Raw genomic sequence first — 27,315 nt, 5'->3', positions numbered from 1 at the left:
CCATTGCAATAACAACAAAGACAAGCTCTAAGTGGGGGGTGGGGGGGGGATGGTGGGGAGGGGCGGGGAGGGGAGAAGGGGAGGAAAGAGGAATAAAAAGTTATAAGTAGGGGAAAGGAGAGCTGACAGTTAACAGATGCCATAAGATGAGAAATCTTTAAGCTACAGCATGAGTCAAAAGCAAGCAATACTAGGCAATGCATTTTCATTAGCATAACCATGGCAGAAACCATCTGGCATACAGTTCAGAGGAAGCAAAAAAGGATTGCAATCAACAAATACTTGTTGCTCCAATATTAAGTTTCAAGCCATAATTTAGAAATATGAATGTAAAAAACATCAAGCTCTTATCATCACAAATGAAAATTACTGAGTGTGTGCTCAGTAAATTTAGACTGACTCTGAATTTTTTGGTAACTAAACACTAATTTAGAAACTCATTTACTTTACATTTTTTATGGTTCTTTAATGTGTGCATACCTGTATTAAACACAGCAGTATAAAGGAAAAAAGAAGTAGAAATAAGGGAGAATATGATATCAACAGATGCTTAATCAAAGAATATGGAATTTATAAATGATATCTTGAGTTTTTTAATCTGTAATGAATTTTGGAACGTTCAGGACTTCTGATAGGGAACAAAGAATATTTTTAAAAATAACTTTTCTAAGAGCAACAAAAGGAATATACTATATCCCTAAGCCCACCTTCTTCCTCACCTCTAAAAGGGTGGTTGGAACAGCAGCTTATAGGGTAATTGCTTTTACAACACTGAAACAAAATCCATCTCTCCAAAAAGCTGCTCTTTTTAAGTACAACTGATTTCCTGAGCTGGTATTTGAAAGTCATCAGAGTCCTTCCAGAGACCGCTGGCTCAGGTCCCAGAGAGTCATTCCTGTGGCTTTTCTTATCAGTTTCCTTACCTAAACTACTTACATTTTTCTAGGTTCCAACTTTCTGAAGACACTATTCATGTAAAAATCAATACATTTTCTTGGAGACATCTCTTAATCAAAATGTTGGAAATTTTGATATTTGTTAAGCTTTGAATATTAAAAATTATGGGACACTTATCCTTTTTAGATTTTAAAAAGTGATCTTGGTAGACTACAATAAGGTGGAAAGAGACTACTGAAATATTTCCTGTAAGGTTAGATGCACTTTGCTATTCAATTAGTCACAAATACAGAATTTTATTGAAGGAGCAGTGTCTGCACTTGGCAGGAGCAGATGCAGCGCATCTCAGAAGAGCTCTCCTTGGGCCTCCACGTCCCTACACAAAGGCAGGTGTTAATCACACTATCTGCGCCAGGTACGAACTTGAGTTCCAGAAAAGCTCGCTTCTTTCTACCTCACGGTCTCCTCACAGCGGTGCTGCACTGTTGATCGTTTGCACTTTTCACATTCTACCTAACTACTTATCACACTTTTGGTAAATAACCAATATACAACAGAGCTCAGTGTACCTGACTGAACTTTAAAGTGAATGAATAGTCTAAATTTTTCTCAGTTAAGAGATCTAAATGCAGCTGAAACCATTAAGGACTCCTAAAGTTTCTTTTCAGCTTCAAGAATATTACAAACAACAAATGTCAATTAAATTCAGAGACTTGGAGAAAAATATTTTATGTGTATTAAGACTGACTCAACAAAACACTTGCATATTCATCCTTCTCTAGCAAATCCTTAAGATAGTATGGAATGCTTTTTGCTCAAAGTGTTCTATCAGTTTAAAATGTTATGCCATCTTATCCCGGGCTGAATAACAAAAGGTACACTAGAGTCTCACTGTTCAAGGTCCTCAAACAGAAGTACATGAAGGCAATGCCTATCTGTAGAATAGAGGAGAAACATTTTAAGTGTTTAAATGAAGCCAAGTATTATAATTTAGTCTGAACTTAAAAAAGAAATTCAGAACCAGTGAGTATGATATTATAGTAGTAGTAACAAAAACTGTTTAAATATATTCTATAAAACCTTACAATTTAGCTCATTTTAAAAAGTTATCTTTTATAATATAATTACAACAGTTATTCAATATCAGTATTTGGAAAAATTAACTTTTGCAAATCATATGCTGGAAATTCATTTCATAATAGCAATCAATCTGGTATAAACTATACCTGAGGATTTTTTAACAGAAAGGGAGAACGTACAGAAAACTTATGTTTCAATTAAACCTTTTGCAGGTGGTATGTGTACATGTATTTGACAGTACTTTCATCCGGTGGATTTCAAAATATATTCTAATCACAGATGACTTCCTTAAGTACTACAACTCTTCACACAAGGACTCCAGAGCAGGACTGCTGATCTCCCTTGATGACAGACACCAGAGCCATGAACAAAATACTTTTTAACTGTTCAGTCTCTTGTTGTTTAGTTGCTAAGTTAAGTTGGATGCTTCTGCAGCTCCATGGACTGCAGCCCGCCAGGCCCCTCTCTGTCCATGGATTTCCCAGGCAAGATACTGGAGTGAGTTACCACTTCCTTCTCCAGGGGACCCTTCCCAATCCAGGAATTGAATCCACATCTCCTACTTTGGCAGGTGGGCTCCTTACCACTAAGCTATCAGGGAAGCTGACTCAGTCTCTTACTCTACGAAACTGGAAAAGGTTGTTGATCTTGTTGTGTAACTTTTTGACATTTTACTTGTTTAACTTTGACATGTGGAATTTTAAAAGAAATGTAAAATTTAGGCATTCTTCTAACATCAGATCAAATGTTACTATCAAATGTATTCTAGTTTCCCAATTCATAACCCCTATCCCATTTGAGTATTTGAGATGAAGATGGAGGGAAAATAGACCCTTGGAAGCTTGGATAATGACAAAAGCAAAATGTGGGAAAGTCAAGAAAATTCAAGTAAAAGGACCAAATAAACAAAAATCCATGTTTTTATCAAAATCTTAAAGGAAAAAACTTTAGAAAAATTTAAAGCAATCCAATAATCTGCCACCCACTCTCTTTTCTTCAAATAAAAGTAACATAAAACGGATTAGAAAACTATAGATCAGATAGTTTCAATTATGGGCAAGAGATGTCTGCGTTTACATTAACTTTGCTTAGGTTGCACAGTTATTTGGCAGGACATTCTCTACCAATGAAGAGGTAGCAGAATGTCATACTGTACTGGCAATTGCTCTTATTATGTGTCCTGCTTGCTAAAAAGAAGCCAGATCGATTTACAGCCACTGTGGGCAGGGGAAAGTAGAAAGAAGACTTAACAAACTTAACAAAGTTTGCCAATACCTCTTTGAGAGCCAGGCCCAAGGTAGCAAGGGTACAAAAAATTGTGCAGTCTGATCCACAGAAGTCCTGAGGTATTAAAGGTCCATTTTCGCATGACCCGAGAGACGGTCAGATTGATGAATGCTGGCATTAGCCACAGGTTGCTTGTTCTTCCTCATTGTTGGTGGCAGGATATTTAACAGTGTTGAAGAGCAAGCAAAAAACAAGATTTAAATTTGTTCACCCATGACCAGGTTAGGCATTTTAGTCATTATAAAGATTGTATTAAAAATTTTTTTAGAGTAACAGTGCCTATTTAAAAACTTTTAAAACTTGGTAAAATTTTTTAAAAATGCAAGAAGCAACACTTCAAAAATGATACATTTGTACACTGCTAATAAATACATATAAAAACTTACTTGATGCTTAAAGGAGCACTCCTAATAAAAAGAGGCAGTTTATTCCAAGAGGTACATTAAACTCAGTATACGGCAATTGGCCAAAGGAAGGTATTATTGAAAATACTTATCCATAACAGATGAAAAATACAGCTTATATTTTAAAAATGCTTACAACTGGGATTCAATGCTAATTAATGCTGGTTTGGATATATCAAGAAGTATCTGATAATATAACCACAGAATTTGTAGGGAATCAACTTCAAGTAAAAAAGTTCTAAAAGGTATTAAGAAATTTAGGGAATTAAATTTCATCCTTCTTTACAATTAAAATGGCCATGTAAGATAGTTGAGATATTCCCAAAGCACAGGTTATATCTTTTATGCTTAATTTAAAAATATAACCTAAGAATAAATTAATGTTTGACTTTTATGTCCTATTATTTCAATTCCGGTGGTTGCATCCTTTATTAAAAAAATGGAAACTACTAGGTTAATGTCTGAACATCTGGGGAAAAACCCAACAAGAATATTTAAGAAATGTATTACTGAATACTGTTTCCACTTGACAAGCATTGGTACTCTGGCAATTATCAGCAGAATTAAGCTTTCCCGACCCCAGAAGGATCCAATGTCATTCAAAAGTATCTCCTGGATGAAGAGCTCAGTTAAATTTAATACGAACCCTAAGCAGGAGCAGCACAGAATTATTCTAACTTCTGTGACTCAAACAAAACAAAAAAATATGGGTGCCATCTGGTGTCAGAAGATCTAGGATGGGATCCTGGCTGTGTAACTCTGGGAAAACCATTCACCATCACCGAATCTTTTCATCTGTAAAATGGCTATTAAGCTGATGTGCCTTAAACTACCTTACAGGTCACACAGCACACCTAACTCGGGTTTTTCGGTCCTGGCCCTGCCGACCCTTCAGGATGGTAATTCTCGGCTGCGGGAGGCTGCCGGAGACTCTCCAGGCTGTTAGCAGCCACGCGGCTCCTGCCTGCCCCGTCGGTAGCCCCCATTAGCTCTGACCGTCAGAACGTTCCCAGACAGCGCCAAGCGTCCGCTGGCGGGCAGTGGGTGGTGCACGCGTTCACGCTGGTTCAGAGCCGGAGACCGCCTCCTCTCCTCCCCCACTCCCTGCCACACGCACCACCGGCTACTGCGCTGTGTGTGGCTGTATCTGCTCTTAATGTTTGGTTACCCATAAGACCCAGATTAAGATTAGTGTGCCACTCAGCTGAATTTTCCTGATACTCTCCAACATTTAAGATCATCACAGCTCGGCAGTATGAATGTTTAAACGTTGCTGCTTCTTCAGTTAGAGTACTATTCCCTTAAACTTGGTATCTTTCAGGGCAGAGGTAAAATGATCCTAAGTACTTTACTAATTTTGAAAGCAGCCCATGACTCAATAAAAGTATGCGAGGAATAAATTAACTGTATTCTCTGAAGGGCAACAATGAAAATGTAAAATAAACCACTTGAACAACCAGAATAACAAAGAACTACTCTAGAAATAAAATGGTTTTGTATAGATGGAATGGGCCCTAAGAACTGTTTAAAATATTTTATACACATCTGTAATTTACAGATTGTACATGTATCCTAGTTCTGACCCGCTGGGAGCTCAATAATGGGTCATTCCCATAACTGGCACATTTTATTAAATACTCTATGTGAGGTCTTGAGCCAGACAAGGCTGATGCCATCAACAATAAATAACAAAGACACAGTCTCTACCCTCAGGTTCCAGCTTACTGGAGGAGCCAAGAACTACTAGGCATGGGGATTTAGATTCATCTATGAGATAATCACCGTAAGAAATAACAGCGATTTAACCAGACAAGACATGTGGGAGTTAGGTATAAAAACATGTAATTTGCAAGAAGATCCTCCTCATAATACAGAGGAATCAGAAGTGACCAGAATTATTTGGCAACATACCATGCAAAACAGCAAATCTCATTGAGTTTTTATTTTGTTTCTGTTTTCTAGGTTAAGGTAAAACGTTATTCAGCTACTCTTTTCTCAACTTCCTATTTCACTTGCTACCAACAGAAAGAGGCTGGGACACAATGCCAAGAGGGACCCCCAAGTTCTAACGAAGAAAGGAAAGGAGCCAAGGACAAGCATTTTTAAAGGGTTGTTTTCTCTTTCTGCTAGGTGCAAGAAAGGTCTGGGTTCAGCTATTCTGCTCATTTAAAAGGTGAGAGGAAGTTGGCAGAATTCTGGGCTGGTATGCCTCCTTCCATGAAAAGGCTTATTACTTTATCTTCTAGTTCTTCTTCAGTTTTGGAGATGTGAGGTTTCTGGCCAAGCTGGCTTCAGTGCAGATAAATGTATACAGTTTTTAATCTGTCTCCCTAAGGACTGCATGCAAGGTATATATTTTCACATTCTATCAAATTGGAGCAAGAAGCATTTTATAAGTACCAGGGATCATTATTCCGGTTTTACAGCTATTAGACCATCCCAGGTGGTCCATGATACCTGCTATGACGGTCTCAGGGACATCCAGAATGTTGCCAAATGAAGCGGTTTTACGGTGGCCCCGTTTAGGCTTGGAAAAGGCTGCAAAAATACACACATACAGTATACATGCAAACAACCACAAACAGTAACACAGAAAACGGTGAACAAAAACAGAATACTTTTCAAATAGTTATGTTAATAACACTTCATGCAGGATGGCATGCAGAACTATCAAACCCTTTGTCCATGCTTACACAAGGCGTGATGAAGGAGCAAACAACTATCAATACAAGATGTTTCACATACTGGCTTTAATTAGCAGGAAAAAAGAAAAAGGGACAGAGACAAACAAGGCTGCAGGGTGATGAGAAAGCTAGATTTCCAACACGTTCGTGGAAATAGTCTACATGCAACCACTGAGGTGCAGTGAGGGTCTATGATCAAAGTGGGAAGAAAAGAGGAATTAAAAAGAAATAAGCTGCCATATTTGTTTTAGTTAAACACACACAGGAATATGTGTTCAATGAGGTGTTTCTTGAAGTGTGCTACAAAGTACAATTCAGGGATTATATGATAATTATTGAATCAAAGTGTGAAATGTATACACTCTTATAATGATAAATATTTAAACATACTTCTGATAAACTGAGTATTTACTGTAGTTTCCAAAGTTTAGGGTCTATTCCTGCTAAACCGGAATAGTTCTGAAAGGCTGGAAAATATGAACCTGTCAAAGTAAGACAATTCACCAACAAATGTTCAGCCCATCTGTTTTATTCACATTTAGGCAGAGAAAGGTTAGGGTTATTTAAGTATATGTGGTTACCTTTAATCTGGTGAAACATCACTTCTGTAAAGATTAACTATAAACCAGTACCTGACTAAAAAATTGACACTAGCAGATATAAAATTATTACTATTACATTACAGAACACTTCCTGTTTTAGGTAGCAATCACTATTTGGCAGCTCTGACTTGAATGATATTCCTGAAATGAAAAGGACTCCCAAAGTGTTAGGCTGCATTTCTGTGGACACTGTTCATCAGACATGGTCCTGTGACACTCCCACTGCTCACAGAAACACTTGTGACTCAAGTGACCTCCACGCAACTTGCTTGTTTCTGAAGATTCCATCTGCGTGGCAGAGACCAGCTAATCTCTACTTTTCCCTTTTTTCTTAGCAACAGAACCTCAACTGTACTCAGGGCAGCAATGTTCCCAGATGAAAGACTGCAGATCCCCTTTTCCCTTGGATCCACAGGGAGCCGTCTGACCCTATTACTATGGCCAATGACATAAACGTGAGAGTTGTTAGGAGGGACTTCTGTGAAAGCCTTTTGAAAAAGTAGCCCTTGCCCTAACTCCTGCTTCCTGATGCTGGGATTGTGGATGTGATGACTGGAACTCTAACAGCCATTATGGAGCACAAGGTCACCTTCAGGATGAAAGCCACACAGTAGGGATTGTAACACAGAGAGACAGAAGAAACCCAGCCACCAAAGATCGAGGAGCCTACCTCCAGATTTGTTTGTGTGTGAAAAAGAAGTTTGTGTTAAAGACACTGTTATTTTGGAAATTCTATAAGATCTAACTGATTCTAATGCTAACTGATAAATAAGTGACCAAGATTAGTTGAAAACAAGAAGAGTTAGGATGGTCCTCTGGACAACTTCTTTCTTAAAAGAACTTCACACAAAATGAAAATATTCTTTTTAGAAAGAAACCAAAACGATCTTAAAACAAAACATAATCCCACAAAACCTGGTTAGCTGAGTTAAAAAAAAAAAATGCTAATACACTAGGGAATACACTTATATATACATATGTAGTCTAAAAGACTAGAGGTAAATACACAAAAATGTTGTGTTTATTTTTTAGCGGGACAATTATGGAAGAGTGGGTTTTTAAAATTTATATTTCTACATTTTCCACGATAGAAATGTATTTATAATCAGTCCCTCTCCACCCCTAGGGAAATCAGAAAGAAAACAATTTAACCCATCATTACTAAATGAACCTGGTTAGACAAGAAGGTTACAAGTCCACTAAGGTAACAAAACATGTTATTAATTTTGTGCTGACCAGTCTTTCCACAATTAATCATTTTAAGTACTGACAAAATGGAAGAGAAATGCGAGCTTTATCCAGATCAAATTACTACGATCTTTTATTTTACAATTAAAAGAATTAATCACAAAGTCAGCTACTTGTGCCACTGAAGGGAGCACCAGCAGAGAGTAAGGCCAAATCATATTTTGACCTGGAGCACATCTTCCTGCTAAATTCAAAACAAAACATTTGCTATTACTTGAGTTCAGCACAAAACTCTAGTAGAATCACTGAGAATCCTGCCAAAACATCCTGGTTTTGGCTAAATTTCAATTTCTCATTTAGACTTTTAGCTCATATTGAGCTGAATTTTATTTGATAAAAATCTGTAATAAGAAATGAAACTTTATAATGCAAATAATTTTACAAATCATGCTTGCTTTATCCGGAATTTGAGATGCTTTCTGCTAGAAGCATAGGAAGTATATTATAAATCAACTTCCTGCTTTAAAAAAATTTAGGAAACACACAAGAAAAGCCCCTGACATTCCCATGACTGAAACAACTGAAACTACCATTTTCGTTCCTCTTCAGACTTTTACTTCCTTTTTACCTGTGGTTGCAGCAATCCTGGCTTCTATTTCAGACATATCGGCACTCATCCTCTTGCCTTCAGAGGTTGGGGGCAAGCTCTCCACGCTGCTCCCACGAGAAGCTCCCAAGCTCAAACGCCCAGATTCACTCTGTTAAAAACATAGGTCAATTTGAATTACTAAAACTCTTTATATGTAAAAATCCTGGGCAGCTAGAAGAAGGGAGATACCAACTTGGATTTTTAGGGGTTCTGCTCTGAAAGAAATGGAAAATTTTCAGGGAGAGGGAGCTGTAGGAGTGATGAAGAATAATCTGCAGACATTGGCCTTTAGGAAAAGGTGATCACTAGAGCTGGGAGTTAAATGTCCCAATTATTAGTTATCCGAAATGCCTCAAGGAAGATGAATAAAATCACTCCTTAAAATATTTCAAAACCAGGAACAACAAAAATATAATAAATCTGGAAACATGAAATGATGGATCTAGAAGAACCCCTTTAACCAGGTAGTATAGCCAAGAAATCTCCATTTTACACTTGTAACCCTCAACTGTTCAAGTTAGGGATCATCATAAGGAAGATATGCACAAATGCCAAAGGCAGCAATCATCAGATGGGAGAACGATTAATTGTAAAGAATTTCAGGGGAATCTCATTACACATCTCTACTCTTGAGCCTATCTGTCTGCTTTAGGAACAAGATTCAGGACTTGTATAGTGAAGAAGGCAAACAATACTTGCTAGTATAATGCTTAGGACTTCATGACTACCGGTAAGGTTACCAAAAGGTTTCACTTTTAATAACAAAACAAACCTGTTGTTTTGCCTGGTTTTTCAGCAATTTTGACTCTAAGCGTTTAATTGTATCGTTTGTGGCGGGAACCTGTTCCATGTTAGTGTCGCTTTTATTACTGGTGTTTGTAGACGCGATGTCCATGAAGGAGCCTAGGAAAGCAAAAATATTTATGACAATAGGCTGCGAATAACACACACGCTTCATTCAATAAAATGCAACTTAAATTCTTTTCTGAACTAGCAAGATATGAAAAGAGATAAGACTTTTTAAGCTAATGAAGATACCCAAACAAACCCATTTTAAATGATATTTCAGGATAGCACAAAAAGGGAACCAAAGTGCCTAAAGAGTTTTCTAATAGTCAAGAAAGACTTTAAGATTCTCAGCCTGAGAGAAAGAAATGGCTATTAATCAAGATGGAAAGAGTGTGGAACGACTGAGTCTGAAGGGAGCTCTTAGGAAAATGGTAATTTAGAGCTCACGGCAGGTATCAGTCAAGTAGTTGGATGTGTGAGTATGGAGTTCAAGTTCGGGATGGAGCAAAAATATTGGCAAACACATGATATACATGTATACTGGATGAGATTACTAAGGAAATGAGTTTAGACAAAGAGGTCAAATGACCACGCCCTGGGCACTCTGACGTTTATAGGTTGGGAAGATGGTGACCTTGACAAGAGCAGTTCTAGAGTAGTGGTATAATAAAAGCTTGAACAGAGTGAGCACAAGAGAATGGCAAGAGAGAAGCTAGAGAAACGCAAATACAGGCTTCAGCAGTCCCCGCCCTATCCACAGGGGATACATTCCAAGACCTCCAGTGGTACTGAGCCCTCACATCCTGTGTTTTCTCTTATACACATATACCTAGGATACACTTTAATTTATAAATTAGGCGCAGTAAGAGATTAACAAGAGTAACAAAAATAAAATGGAACAATTATAACAATATACGGTAATAAAAGTTACATGAATGTGGTCTCTCTCTCAAAATACCTTACTGTACAAATTTAATACCTTTTTCTAACTAAGCAGTTATCCTGCACTGTGGCTGTTAACTTTTGCAGTTTGAAGCATGACAGCATAACAGGCACAAATTTCTCTTTCCGTCTTCATGATTTCATGGACAGAAGTTCTTAATGCAGATCTTAGCAACCTCAGCCAGCATAGGATTTTTTTTTTTCTAATTAAAGTTGAGAATTTTCACCTTTTCCGTTAGAGGAAGCACTTTCCAGCTTCTCTTTGGCATATCAGAATTGCCAGCATCATCACACGTGTGCTTTGGGGCCACTATTAAATAAAACTAGGGTCCCACGAACACAAGCACTATGACACCTCGACAGGTGAGGTGACAGCCAAGAGGGCTACTAAGTGACAAACGGACAGGATGCACTGGATGAAAGGACGATGCAGAGGACGCACGACTTCATCGTGCGGCTCAAGACAGCTGCAACCTAAAACTTATGAATTATTTCATTCTGGAACTTTTCATTCAGTATTTCTGGACAAACTGTGGACAAGGGGGGGACTACTATATATATACTCAGGGAATGATCCCAGTACAGAGGCTAAAACTGATGATGCAAGAGACAGGAAGAACTGCTAGGAGAGCAGACGGGATCTGATGCACAAGGGGACAGGCGTGCCTCTGGCTGTGAGCACAGACAGTTCAGCGTGGGAACAGAAGCGGGTGCAGAGCAGACGGGCAGACACGGGCAGGTGGGCGCGTGGAGGGGGAATCTGATCACAGGGAAACGGTCAAGAAGGTCAGCTGAGGGTAAGGAGTGGCAAGCAAATGTTTTTAGAGAAATTCACTTTAGAATTCAGACCATCTCAGAAAGACTTTCAGTAAAACTGGAACCAGTTTACATATAATTTTTTTGGAGGTAGGGGAAATAGACCAGTAAAAATAAAATTTTAAGAATGCATTAAGTATATGTGTACATACACACCTTTTAACTTTAAGCAAACGGACAGGAAGGCCTGGCGTGCTGCAGTTCATGGGGTCGCAAAGAGTCATACATGACTGAGAGACTGAACTGAACTGAATAATGAAATGTTCATAATACCATATATTTTGAGAAGTAAAATTTTTCTAAATTAGAGTATTATTTCTACTGTTTCTTTTGATGACCACAAACTATGGAACTGAGGAACTCTGAACTAAAACACAGCTTCTTAAATGAATGTCTTTATGGATTCTTCTACAAGTAGGGTGCTCATGATACAGAAAATATGCTGTTTTATATATACATATTTATAATAATTTTTGATACTATTTGATCTAGCTGTATCTGTGTAAGAATTCTTTTTCAAGTAAAGAATGGCATTCACAAAAATATAATATCCAGTCTTTTTAGATATAACTGTGTAAGAATTTCAAAACTTGGAAGTGGGTTTTCAATTAACTCTTTAACCTGGGTACCTGCATGAAGAATGATACACCTGGAAATTCAAATTGCAATCATATTAAATGAATAAATTAAAATGCAAAAAGGGACATCATTCATTGCTTCTTGATTATCGTTTCATGGGAACAGAGAAGCAAAAATCTTAGGCTATCACCGTTCCAATCTATCCACTCACCTGTGCTGGCAGCGGAGTTGCTCTGTCCTTCATCTGAATACTGACAAGGGTATTGTAACGGCTCGTCTGCTCCTGGGAAGTACTATATATAAAAAGGTAAATAACAATGTAAACTTTCTTTAGTACAAATTAAATCATGTGAAAATTAACTTAGTAAGTATGTTTGAATTACTTCCTTGCTGAGATCTGAATGCAGCAAAGATGCTGCTTTATTTTCACTAAGGCATATGTGGAAATTTGTAGACAGAGACAACAATGTGCTAACTCTTCTGAATTTCAACTGTTATCAATGCTGTGTATCCACCTACACAGAGCCCAGATAATCCTGAAGAAAACAGCCAATATTCCTCCAGAGGGACATATGAAATACAGCGGTATCATTCCTCATAACTACATGAAACATTATTCATGTTCTCATAGCAGCGATGCAAATCTCTAAAGTGTTGAAATGACTTAGTCTGACAACTGAGATGGTATGCCATAGAATAATGTTAGAATCAGTATTTTAAATATCAAGGACAGATTACAAAAGTTGCTCTATGAATCAGAGATAAAATATTGGATATATCTGCTGGATAAAAATTAGAATTTAGGGATAAAAAAGAGAAACGTTTTCTTCTCAAATTAGACAAAGCACCTATAAGCACAATCAAAATCTGAGTAACTTATATAACCCAAAGTTTAAGGTATCTGATTATGGAGACCAAGCTGTTTTCTTTACTTTTTAATTTTAATTTTCACTGAGTTGTTTTCTTATGAATGTATCTTTAGGTCCCAGGATTCTACGCATAGCTGTTCTCCAAATATTAAATTAAGCTGTAAGAAGATGAGTTCAAGTTGCTGTGCTTAACTTATTTTCAATAGAATGAACAAATTAATTATGTGTCCATTTAGGAAATCACTTAATCTATATTTAAAGAGACTGAAAGATTCTTCTACTTAGCAAATTGTTCTGAAATTCAGGCACTCTTGCAAGTGCATAAACATTTCCAAGTCAAGGTACTACTTGATAGATTTCTTAGTGCATCAAAAACCAGAGGCCTAGAATGATTCAAATAATTCTAACAAAAGTGTTTGATTTATAGACTGGGAAATTCTAATAATCATTTAAAATAATTCTTCTAAATTCTAAAATTCTACAGATCCTAGAAAAAAGTCTAACTTTTTAATGGCAAGCGAAAAGCTGAAAATATACAATGAAAAACCAAAAGGTAAAAATCACTTAAATAAAAGTGTCTGGGAATGTAGCTTCTCTAGTGTGCTACATAAATGACCACTTGATAAAGATTTGAACTAAAGGAAGTTTATAACTCAGCAACAATTAGAGTCATAAAATACCCAAATTCTGTAAGGCTTTAGAGATCATCTAATTCAACTTCTCTCACATTACAGATAAGGCAACAGGCCCAGTAACAGATACATCCACTGAGTTAAGGAGAAGGAAAAAAGCACGTTCAGAGACCTAGTCTAGCCATCTTTCCATTATCAAGAACTAGATTTTTTTTTCTAAAATAATGCTTTCTCCTCTGATTATATGAGTAATGAATACCCATTCTAAAGTGGAAAATACAAAAAAGTATGAAACAAACAAACAAAAATGATATCCCCTTACTTTAAAATCCCATTAAAACTCAGTATATATAAAAGCCCCTTAATCCCAAAGCCCCTCAAAAGAAGGATTATACCCGCATCAAGTGAGTCATTATTTTCACAATTTCCTCCATTGAAGGGCGCTGAGAAGGATCTTTAGACCAACAGCGAGTCATCAGGCTCTCAATGGGCTTAGGTAAATTTTTGATCAGTGGTGGTCGAGTACCTACAATTAAAAATCAGAGGAGGGGAGAAAAGAATGTATTTACTCAAAGAATAGTGTAGGTTTCTAACATGGTATTTATTTTCTAAACCAAGATTTTTTTAGGAGGAATAAAAGCACATTTATGTTTTCCTGTAGGTTAACATTACATTTTCATAAAGGGGAATCTACACCTTTTGAGAAGCCAAATTAAAATTTTCACATGCATTATGATTGAGAGTTAATAATATTTATTATAAACACTCTTTTAACAAATAGTCAACAGCTTAATGTGTGAATGGTGACTCGAGGTAATATCTGACCTGTATTTTCAGATTTATCATAAAAATTTCAAATCTGTTTGAAAAACCATCTTCCACATATCAAAAGTCATCAACTATGGTATTACACTCGCTGACTTCTAAACGGTTCTTCTGTGGGAGGCAGGCCTCACGGTAGCTGTGAGTCAGTCATTTCACAAGCCGAAAACTGCCAACTTTTGTGTAATTAACAAGACTAATACCACTAGCAAGGCCCCTAACTTAAAAGAAGGGCCCGATTATAATGAAATCTTTGTAAATTTATCAGTTAATCAGTTAGTTCTTTTATTTCTTACTTCACTGACATTCAGTTTTACTGTCACGTGACAGAAAATGAAAACAAACTGCCCAGGTCAGCGCTCCAGCATCCTCCATAACAACAAAAAAGGTACTACAAGGGACCGGAAACTCACGATCACGCCACCGCCTCCTTGACATGTCTACGAATGACCAAAACAGTGGGGCAGACACTTGTTCTGTCACATGTGGAACAGTGTGTCAAAAATGCCATTAATCAGAATAATTATAATCAAGAGATACAAATTAACAACAGAGAGGGAGAGCAAAAGTTAAAAGATTCGGCAATTCCCTTTCAAGAACTTTATTTTCCCAAAGCAACTGCAAAGTAACTTGATTAATGAAGGAGATGTGTTCTAGTATCAGGAGTGGTTAGAAACGCTGTAATTAGAGGTATGAAGGGAACAGAAGGGATGCAAGGACCTTGTGTCCATAAATGAATATAACTTAAAAACATGGACATTTGAGTCAGAAACACCCAGATCTAACCTTAGCAGCACCACTTACTAAACCTGTGACCCTAGGCAAATTACTAGCTGCTCTAGGTCTCAGCTTCCTAATGTGGAAAGCTGTAAAATGGGGCAATAATAGCACTCACATCATAAGGATGAATGAGAAGCTAAAAAGCTAGACTATGTGATGCACTTCGCGTTTTGCCTTTATGAAGTTAGTTTAGAAGCTTAAGTAACAACTCGTACTTAAAATGCTTTGCTTTCTCTCCTCAGTGAGACACTGCTTCTTCAACAAAAAAAAGCAATAGCTCCCTAATTATCTTAACCATGTGAGAAAGTTTTTTTTTCCCCACAGCGCCCAGTCCAACGTGTCCCTGTCTGCTGGGGAGAGGCGACGGGGCAGCTGGCTCTGGCCGTCCACTGATGGCCTCTTCCGCGTGGGCACAGTGAGCGGACCTTCTCACCTCTGTCCAGAGCCAGGACTGCCCCCGTTCTGCTCGACGTTGGTGTCAGGGCAGGGAGGGCTGGAGGCTGGTTACAAGACATCGTACACTTTAATACTGGGGATAAATGGTCTTCTTTGGGGGAGAAACAATTTCCAAATAAGAAATATACAAAACATACTGAAGAAAACCGTCACAAACCGTTATGAACAGCCCACATGATACGGAACGCTGGGCCACCAATTTCATCAAAGGGTTTCCGACGTGTTATCACTTCCCAAAGGATAATACCCCAGCTGAAGACATCACATTTTTCACTGTAATTGCTACCTAGAAAAAAAGGTAGTAAAATTTCAAGACTTTTCCCCACATGACTTACAGAAGGAACGGCTTTCATAAATTTTAAGAATAAGCATCATGTACAAAAACAAGAGACTGCCACAGGTATGGCTGAGAAACTTTCTGAAGACCCCAAGTCTCTGCAAAAACTACATTTTAGAATGAGGTAAGTATGAATAACGCACTCAGAAATGTACTCTACCATGCATAAAACAGACAACTGGCAGGAAGCTGCTGTGTACACAGGGACCCCAGCCTGGCGCTCTGCGATGACCTGGACTTGGGGTCGGGGTGGGCAGGGAGGCTCAGAAGGAAGGGGGGCACACACACACACACACACACAGACACACACACACAGACACACACACACGTCTAGTTATGACTGATCTGCACGGATGTACAGCAGAGACCACCATGCTGTGAAACAATTATCATCCAATAAAGAGGAAAAAAAACACAAACCCACTTTAGAAAGTTAGTCATTTTCTACCTTCTTGTCAAGAAATGTAGACCTTATCTTTTTTTAAACATATTTTCTCTGGGGCAGAGAATTAAAACAACTTGTACATTCCTTTCTGTAATTTCTTATTCCTTTCTGTAATTGCTTAATCATAAAATTTTCTTCTCACTTTCTCTGGATGGAAAACACTATCAAAGCAGAAGAAATTTCTAATCTAGTGTGAAGATTTTTTTTTTCCAAAATATCTGGTGAGATAAATTATTAACTTGCAAACTTAAAAGTAAGTTGTAAGCAGGAAAACTACAAATACCAAATTTACAGTAAGCAGATTTATGCAGCAGAATGTACATAACTGTAAGTCAGCTGTCAATCAGCTGATAAACAAACAAACAAAACCCTAAAACCCATCAACAGCCCACTGTGAGAATGACCAGTTATGACGACAGCATCTACGGACGCGCCTCGCGTGTGCCCCACGCAGTGGGCACTATGACCAGGACGGTGACACCACAGTCTGACTTGAACCACAGGTGCTGACACCTTTCAGAAATGAAGAAATCTACACAGCCTAATAGTCTGCGTTTTCTTGCTCTAAACAATTAACACTAACTTTTACTTCCGGGTTCTTCTGTAAAAACAAATCTTTCTGTTCTCCACACTACAGTAATAACTGTGCTATTTTAACTCAAAGAAAGTCACATTAAATACATAATTTCAAAACAATGCCAATTATGTGTATTCTACATATGAACTTAAAACAAGTGGCATGATTTAACCTTTTATAATTTAACATGAGCTTGTCCACAAACATTTTAACTGAACTTTCTGGCAAAATAGCTCCACTCAAGGGACCAGCTGCAGAGCAAATTTCTTTCTCTTGGTGGCTAAAAACAAAGAACGAAAAACTTTAAATTCATCAAAAATAAAACTGAAAATTGGGATCCAATTATTCAATGTGTCTGAATTTCATGGGCTTTCATACCTTCTAATGTATGAATCACACGTCTTCAGTTCAACTTTTCTCAATTATTTAAAAGATAATTGATGTTTTTATACAGAAACCTCATATGCAACTTATGGACCACTCTCTTAGAGCTTAAGTTACCTGCATTCTTTCTAAGGCATGTTCCGGAGCTCTGAATGCTGACGTTTCACCAACAGAAAGCGCACTGGGTCCCCGTCCCTCCCTGCATTCTCCTACAGAGTCTGCAGTGAGCGGGGCTGGAGAAGGTCAGCTTTCATCCCAATCCCAGGAAAGGCAATGCCAAAGAACGCTCAAACTACCGCACAACTGCACTCATCTCACACACTAGTAAAATAATGCTAAAAATTCTCCAAGCCAGGCTTCAACAGTACATGAACTGTGAACTTCCAGATGTTCAAGCTGGATTTAGAAAATGCAGAGAAACCAGAGATCAAATTGCCAACATCTGCTGGATCATCGAAAAAGTAAGAGAGTTCCAGAAAAACATCTACTTCTGCTTTATTGACTATGCCAAACTTTTGACTGTGTGGACCATGATAAACTCTGGAAAATTCTTAAAGAGATGAGACTAACAGACCACCTGACCTGCCTCCTGAGAAATCTGTATGCAGGTCAGGAAGCAACAGTTAGAACTGGGCATGAACAACAGACCGGTTCCAAATAGGCAAAGGAGTACGTCAAGGCTGAATACTGTCACCCTGCTTATTTAATTTACATGCAGAGGACATCATGAGAAATGCTGGGCTGGAAGAAGCACAAGCTGGAATCAAGATTGCTGGGAGAAAATCAAAAACCTCAGATATGCAAATGACACCACCTGCATGGCAGAAAGCAAAGAAGAACTAAAGAGCCTCTTGATGAAAGTGAAAGAGGAGAGTGAAAAAGTTGGCTTAAAGCTCAACATTTAGAAAACTAAGATCATGGCATCTGGTCCCATCACTTCATGGCAAATAAATGGGGAAACAGTGGAAACAGTGTCAGACTTTATTTTTCTGGGCTCCAAAATCACTGCAGATGGTGACTGCAGCCATGAAATTAAAAGACGTTTGCTCCTTGGAAGAAAAGTTATGACCAACCTAGACAGCTTATTAAAAAGCAGAGACATGACTTTGCCAACAAAGGTCTGTCTAGTCAAAGCTATAGTTTTTCCAGTAGTCATGTATGGATGTGAGAGTTGGACTATACAGAAAGCTGAGCGCTGAAGAATTGATGCTTTTGAACTGTAGCGTTGGAAAAGACTCTTGAGAGCGTCCTCTTGACTCTTGAGAGAGCCCCGTGGACTGCGAGGAGCTCCAACCAGCCCACCCTGAAGGAGACCAGTCCTGAATATTCACTGCAAGGACTGACGCTGAAGCTGAAACTTCAGCACTTTGGCCACCTGATGCGAAGAACTGACTCATCTGCAAAGACCCTGATGCTGGGAAAGACTGAAGGCAGGAGGAGAAGGGGACGACAGAGGATGAGATGGTTGGATGCCATCATCGACTCAATGGACATGAGTTGAGTAAGCTCTAGGAGTTGGCAACGGACAGGTAGGCCTGGTGTGCTGCAGTCCATGGGGTCGCAAAGAGTCGGACACGACTGAGCAACTGAACTGAACTGAACTGAACTGTGAATTTGTAAACAGTGAATCATTTCCTCCCAGAGGAAATACAGGATTGGGTTCCTGTGAGCCTCTTCAAAACATTTTTGTCAACTGATCAATATATTAACCTTGTTTCATGTGTTTCTGTTTAAAACATCTTTTTTAATATAAATCATTGATTCATTAATGTTAAACTCATGGCCAAAAGCACTGTAACTCATGCCTGAATGCAGACCAGCTAGCATGCACATTTTCTCTGTAAGACACATCACAGCCTTCTGATACTTAGGAACACTAGCAAGCACTTCAATATTACTCGTAGAGGCTGTTTTAAACTGTGAAATCATCAGCACAAAGTACAAAAAAAGGGAAAAAATGAGGCCCTCAATAGGTCACAGAAGTGATACAGATGAGAACTGACGGAGTGCAGAGCATCGCCCTTTTGACCTCAGCCGGGAGCGTGTGTGCTGGGCGACGCAACATCTTTTCTTGCTCTGTGCATACCTGTGAATAACTTATGAAAAGAATTATGAGTACTGATTTTAGGGTACACGCAGGCAATTTTCCAGTTGTGGAATCTGAGCATGAGGGTCAACTGTACATATGCCTGAACTTCACAGACAACTGAAATCTTGCTATGAGATTCAAGATCTAAAGCTGTATTTATGCAGTACTTCCTTAGACTTTAGGAAGTATCTTGTGTAAACGCCTTGCAGAAATAAAATCAGGTAAATAGGGGAAAGCCATAAACACACTGGATTTACATGGGGTAATAAGGCAGATCATGTCACATCATGCTTTTGCTATTTTACCTTCAAAAACTTCAGGTGCCATCCAAGCAGCACTCCCCTTATTGTTGGTCATGTGCGTCTGAATGTCACAGGCTGTACCAAAATCACAGATTTTTAAAACTGTCCCCCCTGCAACCAGCAGCAAGCTGTTTAAAAAACAAACAAGACAAAAAATAAACCAAGAAATGAATTAAAGGTTATAAGACCAGTATTTGATTCTATAATAAAAAAGACATTTGAGGAAATAGAAAAGGCTAATAAGCAAAATGTCACCATTCAACTTCTGTAAAATGTGAACCAGTCACCTGTAATAGCTTAATAATGCAGAGGAATATCAGCAAAAGTTGACTTTAAGCCAGTTCTTAGGGTGACTGCTAGACTCAAATTTTAATGTCTCCAACTCTATCTCCATAATCTTTCTTGACTATGCTTCTCTCTAGGCCAAAATAATGGGGTTTTAAAAAACATCTAGTAAGTGAACATTATGGTGTTCTGAAATGGGAGTGGATGGACAGCAATACCTTCATAAACTGTTGGCTCCTAGACTTTATCTGCCTACCCCAGTGTTTTTTAAGGTGCAAGTAGAAACCTAGTCATAAAATCTAAATCATAAAAATTCTACATCACATATCTGCGGACCTAGACTGCAAAACAACCCAGAAGATTATGACAGCATCAAAACAAACAAACAAAAAAAATAGAAAATATCAAAGTGTATCACAATTACTAAGACTAAATATTGTTTCAGGAAAGTTCAGTTTCAGGTCTACACACATTATTACGTACACACGACAGACTGTGAAGTAGTTCTTACTGTGGATCATGGTGCCAAAAGTTTCCAAACCTTTTTTGCTCCTATTAACCTTACTGTGAACAGAAGTGAATCTTTAGTCAGCCTAATGTAGCAAGGCTGCTTAGCTGTTCACTGACCCTATTTCCTTTCCTTTTTGGGTACATTTCTCAGCCTTCTGAGCAATTAGGTATGGTTATCATGACTATTCTAGCCAGCAGAATGTGACGTACTTCACCTTCAAGCCTGATCCATAAAAATCTCCTACGTGTATACATGTATACTCCTTTTCCTTTCCCTATGTGTCACTGAATGCAGAGGATTCTGACCTAAAAGACAGACGGAGTCTGGAACATGAATCAGGAATGTTCACTTTGAACTTCAGGAGCAAAACCCACGAACCACCGAACCCACTCAGGGCTCAGTTCTCTCTCTCTTTTGGCTCAATGACTCCCTTGTCTTCTCCCAAGATCACCTACGCACGTAAAGGATGCTCGCTGTAAGATGTGGCACCTCTGGGTTTGCTGCTGGGTATTTTTGCAGTTTACCCAGTTTGCCATACTGCTGGAGGACCAAGACTCTTCTCATGTGAGTTTAAGAGTCAAAGCCACATTACTATACGACCCCTGAGAGCACTGTCAAGAGCAGCATATGGGGCTTTAAGCATGTCTAGGTTACACTACACATAATGTTGCTTTATTCCCTTACCTGGGTATCTTTTTCATATCATTATATACAGATATTTACATGAAGTTATAAATTCTTTGCATATAATTCTGTTCCAAAATTCTAATTGGACAGATTTAGAACATTAGTTTTTTTTAGTCCATCATGACTAAAGTAAGCCAGATAAACTACTATTCATGTCTCCATAATGCCACAAATACCTCTGTGATAATTTAAGTGGAAAGAATGCTAAGTGCAAATTACCTTTATATACACTTCAACAAACAAAAAATTTTTCCTTGTTTCAACATTGCTAAGTTCTTACTACTCTTTACCCAAGAGAAGAATTCTGTAACTGACTTCTTGGTTTCATTCTGGGATATTCAAAATATCACAGCAATTTTTCGAATCACTTTTACACTATTCCTATTTACAGTGAATACCCCTTTACTCGTAAGATTCTGAATGAACCAGCAAGGAGGTGACTACGGTGGGGGCACGAGCACAGGTGGAGACTGTATGAAACGCCCGACTCTGTCGTCAGGAGCCTTCTCTCTGCGCCTTCTAAACACTCCTCCTGGCTGCAGGCTCCTCAGGTTTTCCAGGGACACTAAGACAGGGCACATGTGTCTGTATACGCAGTTATATATGAAAGCACAGCCATTCCAAAGGGTTTCCTTTCCCCCAGTACCTTCTAAAAAATAAATTCTAATGACAAAGCCCAATTTCTATACTGGGTGCCCCAATTTCCCATACTACACCATGAGTCCAACTGTAAGAATGCCTGAGAGGAAGGAATGACCTAGACCGTATCTCTTGGAAATATGTTAATGGTATTTATTAGCAAAACCAGAGTCCCTAGCTGCAGATGACTTTGGTAAGACGTATCTGGTCTGTCTAAATAGGTTGGTTAAATAACCCTAAAATTTATGGACTTACAGGGTGTGGTTGAAGAATAGAAGTAGGTGTTTAAGCTGTATAACTATGGAATCCAAAAGATGTTAAAAACTAAAAAACTGCCTTTTGTGAGATTACTTTAAAGTATATTGTTAAATAAATCATTTGTCATTTCAAAGCCAAACATGCCCCAGTGCAGATGGGTCTTGCATCTAATGGGTTCTGGATCCTCCAGGAAAAGGATGCTTCATGCCTCATACTTGTATCATGAAGGCATAACACCTTCATGCCTCATCCTTTTAATCAGCCAGTTTGTTCCTGGATAAGAGCTATGACTTTCACAAATTTGCTCTGATAATTCAACTCTGTGTTAATCTGGGGAGTGGGGAAAGGAGAACACAATCTCCCAAAACAGGGACCAAAAAAACTGCTTTCTTCTTTACTACCCAAGATAGGTAGCTACAACAACAATCTCGGGAGTCAAGTTAATAAGAAGTATCATGAACCTGGGACTTAAACATTATTTGACCAAGGACCCAGGGAAAGAGAAATCAGTGTAAGCCTGGAGATGGAAATAAGGTACACCAGAGATAATGGAGATCCCAAGAGTTGAAACCTATGTAGAGTGCGTCAGATTAGAAAGGAGAGTGAGAAGTTCTACCTGGAAGGGATACTTTGATGCTTTAAATCACTGTCAAGAGAATGGAATACTTGTGACTGATTTCCGAGGGGAAACCTCTTATCTGAGAACCCATGTGATGGCCAGCAGTAGAGGAGAAGGGGCACAGGGGGATTTTTTGTCACAAGTGGATAGAAAAGAGAAAAATTAGAGAGAAATGGGGACAAAAATATATATGTTTTCTTTAACTTGAGTACCCCTGGGGGGGAAAAAATCTCTGAAGTTACAGCCTTTAAACATATTTACTTAGGGAATTTTGAAGTTCTTTCAGAGTCCCAGAATCCACAATATAAAGAAATCCAGAATATTTTCAGTTTCTACTCGGACGTGCCAGCAATGCCCTTTGCCTTTCTCTGAAAATGCAAATAATAACCACCCTGTGTAGTCTGGTGGAATGTTGACTATGTGTGGACATTGTGCTCGTTAGGGATACAACAGGGAATGAGACAGGCTTGTCTCTGCTCTCACGAAACTGTTCAGGGAAACCAAAATATACTGTGGGCACAAAACAGGACGCAGACTAACAGAAGCATATCTAGAAGTATGATAATCTAAGGTAGAAGTTATTAAAAATAAAAATGCCACTGAAGACAACGTTCTAAAATACAAGTTTAGATGGCTAAATGATGGAGGTGTGTTAAAAATAAACATTCTTCAGCAAGCTAAAAGGGAAGAGAAAAGAAACACTGATGTGCAATGACCAGCTTCAATTCGGGAGTGGGTAGGGAGCGCGGAGAGAGAGCCCACATTATTCGAACTTACTTCGGGGGCTTCAGGTCCCTGTGGATCAGAGCTTTGGGCTGCATGCTGTGAAGATAGGCCACTCCTTGGGAGCACTGCAAAGACCAGCTCATCGCGTGGGCAGCGGTGTAGTATGGCAGGGGTTCAGCGCCGTGTAGCACTGCAAAGAGAGGCAGAAACTAAAAAGAACTTTATTGCACATAACAAAAGACACAAGGTGGACACAGGCCCCGTCAGAACACTCGACCAGGTGTTCTCCTGCACATGCTCCCGTCGGGCCTGCTCTTCCTTCTCTTCTAAATAAAAGGATAAAAATAGCTAATGATTTCAAATGGATAACTACCACGTAAGTACCTAACACTTAATAGGACGTCTATTATACATATATTCAAATACAATTAATATATATTACCACTTTTTAAAATCTCAACAGATGCAGTGCACACAATAATATAAATTATAAGCAACTGATAGCATACTGTACTTTTAAAGAGATACAAAGAAACAGTATAGAAGAAAACAAAATAATGTGCATGAAATGTTTACAATTATGCTTTCTATAATAGCTAAAAACTAGAAGTAATTTAAAATAAAACACAGAAGCATTAGATAGCCATTAACAATGACAAACACATGAGCAGTAGACATAGCTAAATAAAATGCTACATGTTATAAAAATGCTGTGACAAGAGACTATATATATGGTTGGTGTTTCTTAGAGTGAAACAGCTCTGTTCTACAGAGGTAACTAAATGGATTAGCTCTGTTCTGTAAAGGGAACTAAATAATACAGTCTCCTTTCATTGTTACTAAAATGTTCCATAAAGTGAACATTTTCACAAATTTACTTTGGGGGGGGGGAGGCAAAATAAAGCAGAATAAGGATGTGTAGTTAAAAAGTTCTAAAATGAGGAGACTGAAAGCTAAGACAAGGCAAAAAGAAAAGGTTCTAAGTATGAAGATACTTTAAAATCTATTTAAAAAGCAAGTAAATGCTTTTAATGTTATGAAGAACACCATCAATTTAAAAGATTACTATACTTAGATGTCTAAATTTCACATACTAATGTTGTAGCCTCTTGTCTTTAGCAGATTTTTAAGCTTTGGCAGATTTCTTAACTATCTCCTTTTGGGACTCTGAGGATAAATTGTGAAGAACATTAAGTAACTTACAGTTTGTATTAAAAGCTTTTCAATTATTTTACTCTAATAGATAAAGACAGGTCTAATGACACTCACCATTATACAAGGAGCCCCCTTCAGCATATTCCATTACAAGACACACCTGAAGGAAACATGTCAGAATAATTAACCACAGAGCTACAGCATCCTAGGGAACTTGAGAGACAACTTAGATCAAGCTTTGATTTTATAAATGCATTTAAAAACCATTCTTTTGGTCCCCAGTATCTGAACAGCACTAGAGGAAAAAAAAAGGTATCTATGATCTAAGACCTTGTCTTCTAGGGGCCCACTGTCTAAGAGTGAAGATGTATATAAAAACATAATCCCAGATGTTTGGGGATTTTTTTCCAGTGCAAATGAACAGAGGCTATCACAGGTTATTGTGAATCTCCAAAGAAGATGAGGTTACTGGATAAGACCACCCAAGACAACTCTTCCCTTACACTGTGTTGCTAATAGATTAGAAGCACACACAGTATGATGATTATTATTTTCTTTAGAAATAATATGACAGATCAAAACAGCTTCATCAACTACACCGCTGCGTGTATCTGCCATGTTTTTTCTTCACAGACAGAGTAAAATGAAAAAATGACAGACTTACTGGGTTCAAGCAGGCTCCATAGAGCTTTACGATGTTAGGATGGTTCACACGGGATAACTGTCGAAGCTGTAACAAAAAAAGGTTTCTTCTGAAAAGTGCTAACTTTTGAGGATGTGATCTTACAGCATCATTCAAATCTTAAGGTTGTACAAAACATTAGCTTAATCATTCAACAATCACAGTTTCCTAGGTAGCAGGCACTGTGATCATAAGCACCTGCCCACAATGGTACAGAAGCCCCACCCTGGAGTCCTCAGTTTAGTCGTGGGAGAGATACATACATAAATAATTAAAGCAACATGCAAAGGGCTACAACAGGAGTTATGAACAAGGCTTGACTACAAATCAGGAGCAATTAAGTCTGCCAAGAAATGTTAGGATGCCACCCCTGAGAGGGCACCGGGCTCAGGTATCCAAACCAGGGGAAGCCACATCATCACCACCTTCATCTTCAGAGCTGCGGCTGAAGGAGCGCTCTGTGCTGGGCACTGGGGGCCCCTGACAGATACTGCGTAACCCTCACAACTTTGCAAGGCAGGTATGAGCACTTTCATTTTAAAGATAAGGTGCCCTGAAGATAAGGCTCAGAGTAGGTTAAATGAGTTGCTAAATACCCTAGAGCTAGGAAGTAGTAGAACCAGAGTTTGAATTTTGGTCTGTCTGACTTAAAATCTGCACTCTTGCCTTCTCTTCCGTCCACCTCCTATCTCCTGAGTTAATTTCCTCTTCTCAGTTCCCATTACAACTGCCTTTGCCTTAGCAGTTCCAATCTGAACCAATGAAGTAATTACTACAGCCTCCTTCTAACTGGTCTCGGTACTTCCAGTTTTATCCAACTGAATCCAATCCAATGATTCATAGTGAGATCCGTGAGTAGTTTGGCTGTACTTATTTCTCTTGCTCTATATCTCAAATTAATATTAACATATCCCCCTAAACTGCTCCCTGCTCTTTCTTCTCCTCCTTTTCTGCTTCTTCCTCTTTCTTCTTCCTCTCCTTCTCTATTATCTACATAATACTGCTGGCTCATATGAAGCCCAAAGGTAACCCTTTTTGCCACATGCTACTAGAAAGCTGTACTTTTCTATAGCCAACATTTCTAGATTTTTAGTCCTAAGAGACTTAATATCACCATTTATTATATTTCACCTTGTTAAGATTCTGAAGTACTGAGCTTTACATAGCAGACTGTTCAAGCATTTACTCTTGCTCCCCCATCAAATACTACCAAAAGAGGAAAGGTACTTTTTTTCAAGACAAACTCAGAAAGATGAAGAAAACGTGATATGAGAAAACAGCACACATTTTTGGAAGTTGGAAACCAAATGAGTAGCAATAACTTACACTGCAGATCTAAAAGGAAATGAGAAAAGGTGAGAAGCATCCAGATCTAATTCATAAAACCTCCAAAAGTCTGGGGAGCGGTGACGGTACCAGGCGTCTATTCACATGAGCTCTTACTGACAGAGGGCGTGAGAGAGAGCGCCTAAAATTGGGCCGCAGATTCCCTCCTTCCCTGCCTCAAACAGCTAGTGAATGCCTCTTCATTGTCCCAAAGATCAGAGGTTGACTCTTTAGAGAAGGTGTAATAATATCTTCTCTAAATATATAGTTAATGCAGAGATAAACACAGAGATAGAAATATAAAAATACCTTCTTTAGAGAAGGTGTGAGTCTCTGGATTGGGGGACATCAAACAAAACTAAGGATGAGCTCAAAGCAGCTGCCTCTGAGAAGCAGAAAACTTGATGGGAGAAGATACAAGGGATTTTTAATAAAAATACATGGAGAACCATTCAACAGTTTAAATTACGTGTATCTATAACTTTGATGAAAAATTTTTTCTCCAAGCTATTATCATCTTTTTGACTGGATTCCTAGACTTTAATACATATGATTTTATCTAGTTTTAGGAAACTGCCAATACAACTGTATCTGATCAATAACCTCATTTAGACCATAAACAAAAACTGTGAATAAGGCAAGGTAAAGCCAGACTGTTGGACTACAGATCATTTTTCCTCATGATGACATCAAACCATTCACCAGCATCTCTCAGTTCATTCAATTAATTACAAAAATCTCCTTTATCCTATTATAACGGATTTCTCATTTCCTCATGTTATGCATTTAAAAATATCAGGAAGCATATTTTGTCATT

The 27,315-nt window shown here is 38.4% G+C and overlaps 1 protein-coding gene across 4 annotated transcripts in view; it reads right to left on the bottom strand.

Moving 5' to 3' along the window:
• MAP3K7 (mitogen-activated protein kinase kinase kinase 7) overlaps window positions 1-27,315 on the bottom strand; it is a 60,208-nt gene that overhangs the window by 18,319 nt on the left and 14,574 nt on the right. The window contains exons 3-13 of one of the 4 annotated variants that reach the window (XM_043889879.1): window positions 25,155-25,220; window positions 24,605-24,650; window positions 23,387-23,525; window positions 19,614-19,738; window positions 15,634-15,762; window positions 13,814-13,944; window positions 12,129-12,210; window positions 9,564-9,694; window positions 8,771-8,900; window positions 6,126-6,206; window positions 3,253-3,405 (exon numbers count right to left, since the gene is read on the bottom strand). In XM_043889879.1, the coding sequence (XP_043745814.1) occupies window positions 3,253-3,405; window positions 6,126-6,206; window positions 8,771-8,900; window positions 9,564-9,694; window positions 12,129-12,210; window positions 13,814-13,944; window positions 15,634-15,762; window positions 19,614-19,738; window positions 23,387-23,525; window positions 24,605-24,650; window positions 25,155-25,220 (1,213 nt within the window). Of the gene's footprint in view, window positions 1-3,252; window positions 3,406-6,125; window positions 6,207-8,770; window positions 8,901-9,563; window positions 9,695-12,128; window positions 12,211-13,813; window positions 13,945-15,633; window positions 15,763-19,613; window positions 19,739-23,386; window positions 23,545-24,604; window positions 24,651-25,154; window positions 25,221-27,315 lie in introns of those variants that run through there. The other 3 variants (XM_043889882.1, XM_043889880.1, XM_043889881.1) reach the window with 3 other exon arrangements.

The sequence above is a fragment of the Cervus elaphus genome, chromosome 28 (assembly GCF_910594005.1).
Source record: "Cervus elaphus chromosome 28, mCerEla1.1, whole genome shotgun sequence".
NCBI lineage: Eukaryota > Metazoa > Chordata > Mammalia > Artiodactyla > Cervidae > Cervus > Cervus elaphus.
This window is presented reverse-complemented; position numbering and strand designations above follow the sequence as displayed.